The sequence below is a fragment of the Brugia malayi genome (genome assembly GCF_000002995.4).
Source record: "Brugia malayi strain FR3 genome assembly, contig: Bm_v4_Chr1_scaffold_001, whole genome shotgun sequence".
In the NCBI taxonomy this organism is placed as follows: Eukaryota; Metazoa; Nematoda; class Chromadorea; order Rhabditida; family Onchocercidae; genus Brugia; species Brugia malayi.
This window is the reverse complement of record NW_025062475.1, coordinates 9,900,548-9,917,807: the sequence shown is the minus strand read 5'-3', so window position 1 is coordinate 9,917,807 and position 17,260 is coordinate 9,900,548. Positions and strand designations below refer to the sequence as shown.

Sequence of the window (17,260 nt, the reverse complement as noted above, 5' to 3'; positions counted from 1 at the left end):
TAAAAACTAATGATGGTGATGCAAAAAAAAAGAAATAATTTAAGCAAATTATAAAAAAGATTTTACTGAGCAAACTATCATTGAGAAATATTATAAAATTTGTTTGCTTGTTCTGCTTATTTATGATTGTTACTAAATTACTAAATAGGATAAATAATGTATCAATTAACACTGCTGCTGAATAACTGAATGTTTGAAAATAATACAACCATTAGCTTTAAACAATTAAATGTAGTTGAAATTCTTATGCTTAATAAATAAATGAATATTTATTACTTGAACGAATGAATAAACAAATATATGAATGAATGAATAAGTAAATAAAAAATAAATAAGCGAAGTGAAAACGAATAACATGAACAAATTTTGATAGTATCTGAACCCAACCACAGAAATATTTTTAGAATATTTATGACACAACAAACTATCACTTTGAATAACTAAACTGATTACTTCATTTCGTCTTTTTATTATACAGAAATTGCATAGTTATCAACTAATAATGTCTTATCAGTTTTTTATTGATAAATTGAATAGCATAGTATTGGTGAAGCTTGATCCGGACATTTACTACAATATTTTTTGTTGTTAGTGATATATATATATAGGATTGCATTAATGAAATAAATAACTAACAGCAGTTTAGCTAGCATTTAATTCTAATCAAAATATTGTTGCCGCACATAAATTATAAATACAGTTTATCATTATTTCTAAATGCAAATTCTCTTTCTCCTATAACATTTACCTTATATTACTAAAATTGACTATTGCTACAATGATATAACAAAGTTTGCTTAATGCTACGATGACATAACGAAAACCAGGTAATGCTACAATAATACAACAAAGATTGAAATTGAACGCATTATTATAACAAAAATTATTTATTCTGAGTTGACAGATCTAGCTTCTTTTTTACATACATTTCCATATTTTGCATTAAGTAAGTCGACAATTGATAGTTTTCCATCATTGATAATTGGTTATAGGATGAAAATATCGTATAATTGTTGGTTACGATAGATGGATCATGAATTAATGAATGAATGAGTGAATGATAGATATACTTACAGAAATAAATAATTAGGTAAGTAAGTAAAATAAATAAATAAATGGATAAATAAATAGAAAAATGTAAAATTTTATTATAAAATAATAAGTAATTTTAGCTCAAAAATCATTTCACTAAATAGCAACAATGCAATAACTAGTAGAATTAACAGAAGGAGCAACAGGAGGAAATAGTATTTATTATGAAAATTGGTACCTAAGTGGAGAGGAGAGAGAAAGGGCAAGAAGATTGGTAAACTGCATCAATTCATTAATTCTAGGCTATTTTTATCCATTTTCCCTTGGACCACTTAAAGTACCAATTGATGAATTCAATTATACATAGATACATTGAGTATTACGGTATTTTAGACTATTAACTATGACTATTACTGTGTGCTTATTACGATTGCTATTGCTAGACGTACAATAAAAACAAATAAATTGTAGGTTTTGTGGTTTAATTGATTATAAAATAGCAAAATAATAGAAAGGATTTAGGGAAAATAAAAGGATTAAAAAGAGAAAGTGAAGAAACAAATGAGAGAGAGAGAGAGAGAGAGAGAGAGGATGAATAATTGTAAAAGAGTACCATCACAATAACAATAACAACAACAACAACTACTACTACTACTACGATGAACGATTGACTATTACCCACTTCAGAAAAAAGTGTAGTAAAATTGTCATCCCAAATAATCCAACCAATTGAGTACTTCATGCTATTCTTATCGATATGCATAAATGCACTTAACATTTATATCCAATTCAACTAAATTCATCCAATCACTTTTTCTTTTTCTCTTTTTTAAAACTATTTTTTATTCGTTCAGTTTAGTAAATTTAATTTTTTCCTCCTTTGTCATTATTTTTCATTTAATTAAATTTAAATTGTACTAAATGTAAAATGAGTATTTTATAAATTTATTGCGAAAATTTATTTATTTTTACAAATGATCAGTGAAGGAGATTGTATAGCAGAATAAGAAAGAGAAATAAGAAAATAGTAGAATTTGACCTACGAAAAGAAGACATTGAGAAAGAAGAAAAGAGTTTATTTTTATTTCAATTTTTTTAAAGAAATAATAATATTTTAATAATCTTTGTATTTTATCCTTTATATAATATATTTTAGTAATTTTTGAGCTTCCAAATCAATTGATCTAATTTTTTTCCTTCACTTGATACTTCCTTACATCAATTCCACATATGCATTCTTCTTGAAAAGCATTTAATAATATTTCATATTACATGCTGTTGATTAAAGGTTGATTTTCAAATGATTGAATTCATGAGTGACAAAATTTTGAAACTAAATTTCAAATTTTTATAAATTATTTAATGAATTGTTCAATTTCAGTGTATTCGTTTAAATTTCAAATTTTTATAAATTATTTAATGAATTGTTCAATTTCAGTGTATTCGTTTAAATTTCAATATTCAACTAATTATTTTCGGTCATTTTCTACAAAGCTATGACTAATTTATGCTTTAAAATTAGTTCAATTAAATAACTGAGCTGTATGAAACTAATAAATTTAGTAATAGATGCTGCTTTTATATTTATATTTTTATACAAATTTTTATTTAACATTCATCAAGCATAATTAATAATATCAAATTAGTCATTTATCATATCTTTTACTATTTTGCTTCACTTAAGATTTTCGTTTCATAACGCTATGACTGTACTTAAGAAAGCATTAACTTAAACAAATATTATCAAGCAATTACATTGACATCTAATTGCTATCAATTTATTTCATTCTTTTAACATATGTATTTATGTATTAATAATTATAATGCAAGTATAATACAAATAATACAATTAAAATTCAATTAGAAAATTATATAATTTGTGCCTCAATTCTGTGGACAGTGGTTACTTTGAGAAAAATATTTAAGTATGATTTTCCTTGATTTAAATTTAAGCTAATTATTTTAACAGATTAGAATTCAGTCGCTTATGATTATACTTATCATCATGATATAAATGATAGCAAAAGTAATCATATATGTTGTGTCAGAACATCCAAATTTGTTTTTAATTTTTCATCTAAACCAATGAATGATGATGACAAATTTTCAGACTTAGCATCTGCTTCGAAAATATGGTAGAAATGTCTCAGGAGAGATTAAATGGATATTTTATCACTCCTTCTTAGCTTATCTCTCACGACGTTATTTATCTATCTCTCTGGTATATCAAGTTCTTTCATTTCAATATCTTAAACATTTTACAGTAAACAATAAACAACCTTGATGTAATGATGTACTATCAATCAAATGATATTTAGCCGTGTCACAAATAATAAGATTAACCAAAGCATGCAATGCTATCTGCGCTTTTATCAACATTATCATCATCATCATTATTATTGCTATCATCATTACCGCTATTATTGTCACTAAAATTGATGATTTTGTCACTGCCATATCTTTTCTTAAATACCGCTTCACATTGCTGATGATAATGTTGGGCGCTAATGGAGCAGTCTCGAACAGATTTCAAAAAGTATTAATTCGGGTTAAATGAGAAAAAGAGAAATGGCTATGTCACATTTAGCAAATTCTCTTTGTCGGTTCTAATAAATCCTTCCGGAAAAGAGAAGATGGAGCTGAAATGAAGCGGAATAACATCAAATGCTTCCTTCTTTTTTTCTTCTCTTTTAAAAGATAGAAATGGCGGAGTGTTGGAAGGAAAGAGAAACTAAAGAGAGATAAAAAGAAGAGAAAAGAAGGTGACAAGATTGAAGAAAGGTAGAAAAATGACAGAATGAATGAAAATGACAACGTACTCTTTTTTAGCTAACACTAAATTTGCATCAATTAATTTTAATATAGAATACCTCAATGATTTCAGCTCAAAAAAAAAAAAAAAATACCACAATTTTCCATAAGCAATTTTTATACTTTCATTTTTAAAAAAAACGAATTTCTTTGGAAAAATATTATTGTATTGTTCAAGGAGAAAAAAATATATACAAATAGATATATTGCAGTAAAATTATTAAGTGAAAAAATTGAAATTACGGCTAAAAAATTAAAAGTATAGTAAAGAAATTTTTTCGTTTATGAGTAATTCAAAGTTATGTTTCTTCTATTCCATAAATTCCCGAGAAAACTTTGTCATAAGATTAGAAGATGGCTAATTATTATTTCATATATATATTTCCTAATTACGTTAACAAATTTGTCGCTAAATTTTCGTTACTTTTACAGTAATGCATAAATAGTTATACTGCAACAAAATTAACTGAATGCATTTGAAATTTAATTTTGCAAGTCTACTAAATCTCTTAAATTATAATAAATCATTTGACTATTTAAATTTACTGTATTATAATAAGATGAAAAAGTAATTTATATAAGTGATAAACTATGTTTATCACTTATATAAATAAACCATGTTTATCCTAGTAAATAATTCCTTTTCTATTTCTTTGAAATATTTAAATCTAAACTTTATATAATTTGCAGTTTCTATCTTCTCATTTTCTTTTATTTCACATAATTTAAACCACAAAAATATATTTGCATCCCAATCTTTACTAAAGTATTTGAATGCTAAGTTTCAGATTTAAATTAAATTAGCTCATATTTATATTATTCCAATTAATCATTTCCATTTATCATTTTTTAACATCATCGAATAAAATAATTTTTTGTTTTCTTCTACTTTGAAAAATCAATAATGATCGATCAAATTTATCTCATCCATTATTTAGGTAAGCATTAAAGAAGGAAAAAAGGTAAGTTTATTAAAAATGGACGAATAAATTTTACCGCAAATTTATCAAATGAATCCGATGAAAAGATTCATCCGAAAGAAAAGAAAAAAGAAAAACAAAAGAAATAACTGTAAATCATTTCAACAAACAGTCTTAATTGCTATTTTATTTGTATGCATGCATACCTGCATACACAAATGAATGTATATATACATATGTGTATGTGTGTATGTGTATGTGTATGTATGTAGTATGTGGTGTGTGTGTGTGTGCGTGTGTGTGCGCATATGTCCATTTGTCACGTGCCGATATTATTCGATCATTTCTACTGATCAGTAGCATTAGCCAATCGGTCAGTTAGTTAGTTTCGCTCGTTAGTTAGTCCGTCAGTCAGTCTTATTCATCCTTTGATCTGCACCGCTTTTCCATTTACGATAATGCAGATTATTGCCTTTTTGTTGGTATTGTTATTCTGAGGAGAGATTTCGAGGAGTACCAAATACAATACAGTCATTTCATTCATGGTTAGGACAGAATTATCGTTCGGTCAATATGTTATGATTGAATGTTTTGTTTGAAACAATTCCCACTTTACGACCGTATCATTTTGCGCTTTTCTTTTTTGTTTTTGTTTTGTTTAATTTTGATCTTATCTTACCGTAGTAATAGAAGTGTGTATTGTTAAATTTAGAGTAGAAAAAGCAAAAAGGAACAGGATCGATCATTGGATTAATTTTAATAAACTTTGAATAAAAGAGCGAGGAATTTTAAGATGAAGAGGAAAACGGTGAGTGGTTTAGGAGAAAACAGGAAGCGGGAGAGGAAGAAAAGAAAGAAATTTTTGGAGGATATTTAATCTGACAAATGAACAGTACGATAAACCTCTCTTAGTCAAGGCTAATCCGCTTCCTTTAACCTTTGACATCAAATTACCACCCCGATAGATGTCTTGTTGCGAGGTAATATCTCTTCTCGCCATACTTCACACTTGTTTACATTTTTAAGGTCAAAGGATATGAAAGATGAAATGAACCGAGAAAAAATATTTTTTTTAAGGAAAGAGAAAAAAAAAGGAACAATGTAAGAGAAACTGAAAAAGCATAAATTTTTTTTGTTTTTTCTTTGCAATTTTCTTAATATAAAATTTGCATATTTAGTTGTGTCAGCGAACTTAATTGTCACCGAACTATTACTTTACAAGTATCTATTGTAAGAGTAATATCTTTCACCCTGTTCTATATTTGTTTGAATTTAAAGTCAAAGGCTAACAACAAAAAGTATATTCATGGAATAAAATGAATTAATCGGGAAATTAAAATGAATTAAAATCACAAAAGAAAATAAGAAAAAATGAAGCATTCAAATTTCATTTTAATTATTTGTCATTAACTTTCAGGTGCCTCTGCTAATTTACATATTTAAAAATCAAACAATTCTTTTTTTCATTGAATTTAAATTAGAAGCAAACGAATGAATTTGAAATTAGTACCATTTGATTAAATTTTGTAAATTTCAATCTTTTCGCTTTCTCAGAAGGACCGAACACTCATTTTAATAATAATTCAAAATCACGAGCAGGTCAAGGACCATTTTCTGAGAGCCTAAAGGCGGAGCCATTTCAATTACCATTTCTCCACCCTTTTTTATTCCTTCCTTCCCCACTACTATCCATTTCAAGCATACATATCCGACATGATCGTATTATCAGGTACAGGAACGGATTATTGTCCGCTTCCTGAAACAATTTCCCGAATTCTAATTTTTGATATAATATTTTTAGAAATTTGGTACAATATTTTTAAAAAAATTTTGTTATCATATTGTCAAATTTGGCAAGCATAAATTACAATAATATTTTTTGATTAATTCAGTCAATATTATTATTTAAGTCAGAAATTTACTGTAGTACTAGCATATGATTAAAACAAAATACAAAACAATTTTAACTAATAATAGAATTAAATTATAGTCAAAAAATCTAAATAACCGAAAAAAAAAAAAAAAAGAAATTCCTATCCTATCGATATTCTTTGATATTTTCTGCTACTGTATCATATGTCATCATCACTCTGTTTACAGAATAATGACAGTTCCATCAACAGTTGCGTCAAGTGAGACAACAATAACTTCTACGACATTTGATGCTATTAATAAATCACGAGTGCGCCGTCAAAAAGCAAACACGCGAGAAAGGAATCGCATGCACGGCTTAAATCGTGCGTTGGATAAGTTACGTCAACGTGTCCCAATAACAACTCAACATCAAAAACTTTCCAAAATTGAAACGTTACGATTAGCAAGGTTTTATGGTTGCTCACACTTTATGTCTTAATTTTTGATTATAATAACTCTGATGATAGTTTAATAGACAAAAAGGAGCTAATTATATTATGGCTAATTCATTTAAATGTTATCTAAAAAGAAAAACTTTTTTTAATTTACTAATTAATAATAAATTCAAAAAATTATTATATTTTTTTGAATACTCGATTTTATTTCTATACCAAATATAACTTTCTAATGACTTAAATATTTATACATCTAATTTATATTTACACATTTTCACGCTTTTCCTTCATAATTCAGATATTTGCCTTAAACGAATAACTTTTCATCATTTTTAAGCAATATTATTTATTATGAAATGAAACTTATATCAGATTACGGTCAATAAGTATAATCAATCAAAATTGAAACTAATCAAAAGGCGCCATTAAATATCGCACAAACCTTTCGATAAATAACGCACTGTCTCAAGTAGTAATAACTTCTAGTTTACAAATAAGGATTACGGTAATTATATCGTAACGTTTTCTTTCCCAAACTTTTCGCTTCATTTGCGATTATCCATTATTATTATTATTATTACCACTATTTATTATTATTGTTATTAATGTTACTGTGATTTTTATTACTAGCATTATTGTATTTCAGTGCTGAGACAGCAGTGTCATCTATTATTTACAAAGGTTTAATCCATTTTTGTTTTCAATTTGCTTCTTAGCATTTCTGGAAAATCATTGTTTATCATTTACTGTTAACTCAACAGAAGCGACCTATCCGTTTTTCCTTTCATTCTTTTTTCAGCTATGTTAAATTTCACCATTTCAACGAGTATTTCTTATCTGAAATAATGCACCCACATACACCCACATACACACACACACACACACACACATACACGTACATATACAGAAGACAATAATTAATTATAATTCTAATGCAGTTGAACGATATAAAATAATTTAATTAAGCAGATGAGATAAATAAGAGCTAAGGTTGACCTTGTCACATACTACCGTTACTGCTCAATGATTTCAATAAAAATAATAATGAGCCGTTGCGACTAGAAACAATAATTTCTCCATCACTTCATTTCTGATCTCATCTGGTGATCATTTTCTAAATTGTCATCATCCTTTTCATACCTATCTACCTTTAATTATTATCCTTATATCATCACCTTTTTACTTATTGATTTGTCCTTTATTCTCCTCCTCGCATCCTTTTTTGCACTTTTTCCTTATATTTAATAGCGACTAATTTTAAAATCTGCAATTTTTGATAATTCTTAGTTTATAGTTTCTAATTTTCTTCCATAATTCTATTGTTTTTGCAGTTAATTCCCAGTCTTTTGCTTAATTTTTGATATAAGTTTTGACTTAAAAAATAAGAAATTAAGATCATATTTCACGAAATATACTATGTATTTGATCTATCTAATCATAATTTATTTTAATTTATGTTATGTAAACTTATTCCTCTCAGCATTATTAATTTTAATTTTACCAAAACATTTTCTCGATGGACTACTAGGAATAAAAAATATATATATTTTAATCAAACAAAATAACAATATAATCATGATCATCATTAATGATGAAAATGTAGTAGCAGTGGTAGTAATAGTGCAGTAATTTTCTAAATTTAATCTCAAATAATTATTATGTAAACTAATTCCTTTTAATTAATTGATAATCAGCGATAGCAATAGTTAATCATTTGAATTTCATAAATATTATGATATGATTTTTCTTTTTCTTTTACAGGAATTATATAGCTGCACTGGATCATATTCTGGATAGTAATGTACAACCAAGTGCTTTAGAATATGCAAATATGTTAAGTAATGGAATGAGTCAAACAACAACAAATTTAATTGCAACCTTACTTCGTGTACCACCTCGCTTACTTGCATTAACTCAACAGCAGCAATATCATCACCAACACCAACATCATCATCAACAGCACCAACAACAACAACAACATCAACAACAACAACACCAGCACCAACAACAACAACATCAACAACAACGTTATCAACGCTTTCCTTGTTATCATCCAAATTATCATTCATATTTACAAGAGGATGAATATAATCATCATAATCTTACATCTATCTTATATCCTACTAAATCAACAACTAATCTTTCGGAATGCATTTCATCCATTCATTCATCAAACTTAAATCAGTATAGTAGCTTCATAGATGCTATCAATGTGCAACATATTGAATCTAATCAGCTTATCCCGATACAAATGTCAACAACGTCTAAATTTCATTCAACATCAAATATTCCAGCAGATATTTGTAAATAGTAGCTATGAACTTTTTCTTCTCATATTTTATTTCAAAATTTAACATGACCGTTACCAGTATTGTTAGATATATTCCTTTGATATAGTTCATTGAATTAAAAAAGAATGTTTTTTTTTTTTAGTTTAAAATGTGATCCGGTGAATTCCATTATTAAAGATGTAGAATAAATTGTTTAGATGTGAAATGTTAACTTGTTAAGAGGAATATTTCATTATTATGATAAATTTGTTTAGATGAGAAATGTTGACTTTTTAAACTTATAAATTTTATTTTTACATCTAAATTTCTTTTTTTCATTTAAAGCGTATTTTGCAATATTTATATAATCAGACAACACTGTCTTATTACTGGTAGTAAATTTTCAAATTTAAACATTTTTATCGTTCACTATACTTTAATATTAAAAGAATAAATAAGCCTGAATTATATAACTAATAATAAATTTCATTAATAAAAAGTAATTTTAGCATAATGAAATAGAATGGTTGAAATTGCCCTCTATTAAATCATCAAACATGAATTCGAAACTCTCCTTAAATGCCAAATTTATTAAAATCAGTAAGGTTAATTTATAATATCTGTTAATTAATTCTAAATTATCATTTCATTAGATAACGAAATCCTTTTTACTTTTCCTACAGCTGTTCAAATATTAAAGTTATTAAATTCAGGTGAAGTTAAAATTTTATAATCTAAAGATTCAAAATTTTTGGTGTCATTTCTAACAATTACTTTTGCTTTTTTTAAATAAGCTATATATGTGTATGCATTCATGTATCTTATAGAATGATTCTATTAAATGGTAACAATTAGATAAAACAATGATTGGATTAATTGTTGCTGAAAAACTCGCATTCCTAAACAAAACATCAAAGCTTACAATTATGCAATAATTAATTTGGTCCGAAATAATAACCATAACATTCATTCCCATGATACTCATCATCTCAACCCTTTTTTTATTTACTCACTCATTCATTTAGTTCTCTATCATTTTATTGATTGTAATAAATTTAATACACACTTTCAGATATTTTATTTTAACAAGGATAAAACTAACTTCGTCCAAATTTAACAGCTTTAATATTTGAACAACTGTAAAGAAATTATTTTAATAATCCTGTATTTAAAGGGAGTTGTTGAATTTATGCTTGATTTTAAAATTTTAATCACTCTATTTGATCAACATTATTTTTCAGAATGAAATAGTTTATACTAATTTAGACTAATTAAATCAACAATTGTTCTAGTACCGTTAGCTACATATCCTTCCCATTACTATCAATGTGTTATTAATCACTTGTTCATGCTCAAGGATAATTGAGATAATTGCACACTGCATCAACTTCATGACTAATATATTACCTGTCTGAATGTTGATTGACGATCTATGTATCACGCACTATTCGATCAGTTTATGCATTAACTTAAATTGAATTTTCAATAATAGCCTTGGTGTTTGGAGTATTGAAATCTTCTGATTAATAGGGATTCAGTGCTATCGATTTGACTTTGCAAATTTTGTCGTCTTATATGAATTATTACAAATAAAATTTGTCAGGTAATTAGTGGAAAAGAATTTTTTTTTAATCCAGAAAAATACACTTGGGTAAATGACAATTGCCGTTAATTTCCAATAAGAAAAGCAATATACTTCTGTTAGTATCACATACATTCATACATTAAATAATTAAATGATGGAGAAACACTTAATTATTATCACAAAAGCAGGAAACTATTTCCCAGTCAAACCCACGCTTTTCCAACAGTTGTCATCCCTATTAATCCAATAATTTGATCATATCCAAGTATTCAAGTAACAATTTATTTAAGCACTCTTCCTTCCACTATTAACACAAACTTACTAAGCATTACGACAATTCATTTAACAAATTAGCCTGCTTACAACAAATTTAACTGATGAACTACGACAGAATGATCATTACTTGCTGAAGCAAGTTCCCAAATATGAATATTTACATCACCATTACATAACCAAGATCCTTGTTTCGGACGAAACCTAAAGAAAAAACTTTCTAAAATATCATCTAGTAACAAATCGACTTCTATAAGATATATTTATTTCAATTAACTATGATAGAATTTAGTTTTGCACTACTTGTTTAATTTCGAATTAGAATCACTTATTAGAAATTACTTTTTTCCTTCGCCTTAAGAACTTAACAATATAATAATTAGTGGTAATAATAAATAGTAACAATAATAATAATAAACAATTACTTCAGCCTATTTATCGTTTGTGAATGAGCCAACCATCGCTTCAAGCAGTTATCACTAGTATTGATGTCATTTTGGCGCAAATTCCATTTTTCAATTTCGATTTCACCATTTTCAAAACCGACAGCCAGAATGTAATGTCTGAAATTGAAAGTAGAGTCCTAACACACTGTAACCTGTATTATCTACAATTATTTTTTCAAATTTAGAAAGGTTGAAAAGTTACAATAATATAACCAAATGATTTTTATGATTTGGAGGAAGAAGAAATATATACTTATTCCACAATTTTGGTGCAAAATCTACTGCTGTAACAGCATACAAATGTTTCCTTTCCGCAATAAGTTGGATGTCATCGCCATCAAAATGCCAAAGACATAGCTGCAAATTTTCAAAATGATTTAAAATTTTAATACTGAATTTTGATCTTAATCAGCTAAAAGTGATATTTCGTGAATAAAAAAAACCTTTAACTGCTCGACATATTACCTTTTTGTCTCGTGCTCCAGTCACGAAATATTTATCATCTGGAGTCCACGCACAACACCAAATAATACGGGAATGCACTTTACTAAACTTCTGCTCTGATGTCAACTGAAGTTTCCATTCAAAAGGATCTAAGAAAAGTCACAGTCAAACTTTTAAAGTTGAAAAATGCAATTTAATGGTTTCATGATCAAATTCTTATATTTATTTCCATCGTAGATGAGAATCGAGAACTAAAACAGCGTATTTGTATAAATGTGTAATTAAGGTTTGAAAAAAAAAGTCAGTGTTGTTGTTTTATTATTTCACTACCATATTCAAATATAGATGGGATATTTCCTAGGACAAACTATTTATTACCCTGCAAAGATCGGACCGAAATAGCAAAAGTTCTGTCACGGGAAACAGAAAGCAAAAAGGAATCATTGTTTGAGAAAGCCAATTGTACTACAGTAAGCTTATGGCATTGTAGCTCACATCGACGTCTCCACTCCTTATTGTCCCATATAATGATGGTGGCGCTTTCGACACGACTTGCCTAAAATAACTGTAACTTTAGCTCATCGTATAAATTTGCATGATTCAGTAAAATTGTGAAATCTCTTCGAACATTCAAATTCAAAGAGTTTATATAAACCAAGATTTTATCACAAAAGCTGCTCCTTTTTCATGTTTGCAAAAATTTCAAATACTGTTTGCCTTGATAAGAACTAATTTTAAACATGACAGTAAGGATGAATTCACCAACCTTGCATGCACTTGCAATGAGTGTACCGGAATGATTTGATGCAACAGTAAATACTTCAAATCCATGTCCATATAATTTGTGAATTTCTGGCCATAGTGTATCTTGCATCAGACATTCCTCAATAGGTACTCCTGAAGCCCGATGTTAAATAGTCGAATGATTTTTCATAAAGTTTAAGGATTCAGTATGACATTAACTCATAAAAATTATTCAAAGAGCTTTAACAATTCATAATAAAAACCAACAAGAAAACTAACCTTTCATGAAAGGAACATTCTGATTTATTGTATCATCAGCTGAGGAATTTTCATTACTTTCAATATTTACAACACTAGTAATCTTATTTGATAAACCTAACGCTGGGATAGCTGCGTTATATCCTACAATTTGAGTGGGATCCGGAAATAGCTGCAAAAACTTTTGATATGTGAAGAAAACGATTTGTGCAGAGCTTTATTAATTTTCTTCCAGATTTCAAGGAGAAAAAAAAGCCTAAAATCAAGATACTAAACTGATGAAATATAATCAGTTCCACAATAGTTCATACTATGAGTCCAATAAGTTGAAAAATCACCTTCTGGCAATCATACTTTGAAACAACCTTGAGTGTTTCGACAAAATTACGCGGTGCAGCGAAAACGCGAAGGATTTTTTCATCAGCACCAGAAACAAAGCGACTACTAAAATACAGTAAATAAAGTTAAATACAAATAAAGAAGGAAATAAGTTCAATTATAAATTTATGGTTTTAATAGATACATACCTCGAAATAGATGCGATGCTTGTCAAATCATAACCATGCACTTGTGGTCGTGCAATCTCGCTTATTACGCCCTGTAAACTTCAAATATATATATTTTTTTTTCATTCATTTGCATCTCAATTAATGATTTTATTTTTTAATTTTTTGATAACTTTATTTTAATAAAAAGATTTCGAAAAAATCAAGAAAGACCTTTAAGACACCTTCGTAAAATATTTAAGAATATTCAAATTGATAACACAAGGATAGATATTATTCTTGAAGCAATCCTTTAAAAAATATCAGTTTAAAATGCCCAATATAATTATGATTATGATTTCCATTTTGTATCTGATGGGAAACTTATATCTATGATAATTAGAGCAAATAAACAGACATGATTCGCGGAAGGGGCATAACATCGCGTAGTTTGGTCGTGTGAGCATGATAACAAATAACTTCCGGTAGGATCCCAAGTGATATCTCTGACCTGTCCAGAATGTCCACCGAAAGTTGGAACACTTTTCCAATAGCTACTTCCTTCCTTTAAATATATATTTAAGAATATCTTTCAGATCGCTCACTACAAAGTTATGCTTTAAAAGTCTTAAATTTGCAAATTTACTTTTTCTATCTGCCATGAACAAAAGCCACCAAAATATGAATAAGCAAGGATCGCGTAACCATCAGGAGAAAAACAAGCCCCAAAAAAACCGACTGCTTGTCCACCAACGTCGCCTACACATACCTAAATTTATTTATTTAAATTTAACAGTAACTGATCCACATAAAATTGAATATATCAATAAAGTGTATTATTTTCATTTCATTCTACCTTTTATATATTCTTTCGTTCTTTCCTTTATTTTTCCTCTTTATCTCAAGCATCACACATATAAATTAAAATCATTAGATAAAATAACATTCAAATTTATGAAGTACTTCTAAAATATAGAAACAACATACAGAATCGAACCATAATCCAGCAGCACTTTCAGACGGTTCCCATATAATCATTGTTTTATCGTTTGACGCACTTAACAATTGCAGCTTGCTTGAATGCCATTCCACTGAGCAGATCCAATCTTCATGAGCATTTAAAACACCTTGCAGAGTGACATTTATCGTGTAAGTGATAACTAAAAAGACAATATATACTTTATTTTATCTCCCTTTTGCTCGAGTTTTCCTTACTAATAATATAATATTTCAATATACTTTAATATCTATAGTTTCTTTCACTCGAGTTTTTCACTATCAAAAAATACCATATTGAGAAAGGATCAGTAATAATAAAGCAATCATTACGAGTTATTGTGTCAGTCCTTGTAATAGTTCACATTTGATATCCTTCAACGATGATATTTAACAAAAGTAAATAAGAACTTTATCTGTCTAGAATTCATTCCTTGTACTATCATTAAAAATGAAAGGACCTTTAGTTTCTTCATCAAATAAGGTAAATTGGGCTTTTAATTGAGTATCGCTATTAACACGCATTTTATTCCCCTGAAGTAATTCAAAACGCCAAATACGAATGCTTTCTTGTCCACCACTTGCTAACCAAATATCATTTTCATAGGCTAAAAGCAGAAAAAAATAACACTATTAATTTTACTTTCAATAAAAATTATAAACAAAATGAAATATGAGAAATGTTTAAGTTTGAGAAAAACTATTTCATAAACGCTACGGAATTTTTTCAACTGTGGTCCCTCCTTCTGCCAAATCCTATAGGATTAGCAGAAATTATTACCGTCAAAATAACAAAAAATCTGCATTATTGTGAATAATAGGCGTAACTTATTGAAGTGTTATTAAAATATTTTAAGATCTTAGTCCAATCTCAAATAGTCAAATAGTATCACAAAGCGCTGAAAATGATTACTCACGAAAGTAAATAAAATAGAGCATATAAAAGCCTGATTTTACTTCAACTGATGAAGCCACTTTTCTTCTTCGTGTAAGGAAGAATTACTAAAATTCACCTCGAATATCTATGCTGGTAATCCAATCAGTATGACCTTGGAGAGTTACGGCTTTTCGCAGTTGTGAAGACTAAAAAATAAGAAAAAAATATGTCAAATAAAAATAAATTAACACCAACTAATATGAAGGAAAATATGAAAAAATTCAATAAATAACATAAAAAAGCTTACAATAAAAGCAAGTTTGGCACAAATAATTTCAACATTATTGCTCGTTGTTCCCAAAATGAACAATATATTATCTGTAAAAGTGTTCAGAATTATAAAAATACATACTATTTGGAAAACAAGACGAAATATGGAGTCAAAAATGTACCATTCGATATGATCTGAACAGCAACAGAAACTATCAAGGCAGGCTGAAACATGATTCTCTCATAGCTTCGCTTTTCTGTTTCTTCCAAAGACACTCGATCAATAGCAATCTGTTCAGCAACTACTGATCCATCCGGAATAGCATAACTCACAATGGCAATATCTTGATACGCTTCGCTAAATGCTGCACCAGCACAACAATTTACAGGACGTTTTGTTGTTACATTTCCTTAAAAAGGAAAATTCAAAATGACTTTTACATTTTCTAAAAGCTCCAAAATCCATTGCAGATATCAAATGTTAGTATAGAAAAATACCATAAACATCTTAAATGTTATAATCATAATTGTAAAAAGTTCAGAAAAAAATTTATGCCTTACCGCTATTACTGATTAACTTTACAACAACTGTTTTGTTTGATATTTGCACAGCCCATAAACGAATAGTTCCATCAGCTGCTCCAGTTATGAGATAATCCAAACCAAAACCTAAAAATTCGTATCTCAGCAATTACAGAAGACATTTCTTACATATTTCCGTAACAGAAAATGAAAAAGATTATGTCAATGAATGGTCTACAGAAAAAAATTTTCCTCTCATATTGATTAATATTCAATTCAAATTTCTAAATATGTTTACATTCTGGAATCAAAAATAAACTGAATATGTTCTAAAAAGATATATGGAATTGTTATTTCAATACTGACAAATTAAGCATTTATCATCAAAAATTTAAACTGGACTTTTAGTCTCTAAGTAAGACAGATCATTTTCAAGATAGTTAAATAACTTACTGTTATACTGATACCATGAAATAAATCTCAAACAAGTTATTGGAAAATCATGAGCCTTCACCGCATGTTTGATAGCTATACATCGGTTATTTTGCTGAAAAAATTTTGTTCCTCACTAGCCCAAAAAAAAACAAATGGATTAAAAATAATGTGTAAAGGGGATGGAGGATAAAATTAGCATTACCGTAAGGGATAAAAATGTCAATAATGCAACACTTATTGGGATTATCAAGCTAAAATTGACGATTAGGAATGTGCTAACAACCGCACATATCATTCATTACCTCGGGAATCACAAAACAAATATCTCCCGCTGAAGCAAATGCCACCACATTGATAACTTTTGACCAATTCAAGCATTTCGTACTTCTTTGGCATCCTCGACCTATAAAAGTGATGTCGACCCTGCATTCTGACACTTCTTTATCAGCCTGATCCATTTCTAGCAAGCAGTCCATATTTTCTGCATTACCACACAACATGATCACCACAATTTCTTTCTATTCCATACGTCATCCTTCCTCACACATTCCTTTTCCTAAATTATGATGCTACGAAACAGACA

General features: G+C 28.1%; 3 protein-coding genes across 4 annotated transcripts; 1 reads left to right on the top strand and 2 right to left on the bottom strand.

Moving 5' to 3' along the window:
- Positions 1 to 6,867: 6,867 nt before the first annotated feature.
- Positions 6,868 to 9,383, top strand: Bma-cnd-1 (neurogenic differentiation factor, putative; the record flags this gene model as incomplete). Of its 2 annotated transcripts, XM_043077339.1 has the most annotated exons (3): positions 6,868 to 7,085; positions 7,719 to 7,753; positions 8,834 to 8,844. In XM_043077339.1, the coding sequence occupies 3 exons, from the start codon at positions 6,868 to 6,870 to the stop codon at positions 8,842 to 8,844; spliced, it is 264 nt and encodes an 87-aa protein (XP_042933273.1). The 2 variants fall into 2 exon arrangements, with proteins under 2 accessions (XP_042933273.1, XP_001895166.2); XM_001895131.2 differs by lacking the exon at positions 7,719 to 7,753 and having other exon boundaries at positions 8,834 to 9,383.
- Bm17397 (Uncharacterized protein) lies at positions 8,271 to 9,141 on the bottom strand (the record flags this gene model as incomplete). The annotated part of the gene is made up of 2 exons (XM_043077338.1): positions 8,271 to 8,336; positions 8,977 to 9,141. 2 exons carry the CDS (start codon positions 9,139 to 9,141, stop codon positions 8,271 to 8,273), a joined length of 231 nt encoding a protein of 76 aa, XP_042933272.1.
- A 1,903-nt stretch (positions 9,384 to 11,286) lies between the features above and the next one.
- Positions 11,287 to 17,177, bottom strand: Bma-elpc-2 (LD47515p, putative; the record flags this gene model as incomplete). The annotated part of the gene is made up of 19 exons (XM_001895130.1): positions 11,287 to 11,404; positions 11,626 to 11,763; positions 11,900 to 12,003; positions 12,112 to 12,239; positions 12,469 to 12,646; positions 12,857 to 12,987; positions 13,114 to 13,264; positions 13,431 to 13,536; positions 13,620 to 13,690; positions 13,996 to 14,142; positions 14,224 to 14,346; positions 14,565 to 14,737; positions 15,035 to 15,181; positions 15,587 to 15,656; positions 15,758 to 15,828; positions 15,903 to 16,130; positions 16,282 to 16,389; positions 16,696 to 16,789; positions 16,980 to 17,177. The coding sequence occupies 19 exons, from the start codon at positions 17,175 to 17,177 to the stop codon at positions 11,287 to 11,289; spliced, it is 2,484 nt and encodes an 827-aa protein (XP_001895165.1).
- Between the last annotated feature and the right edge of the window lie 83 nt (positions 17,178 to 17,260).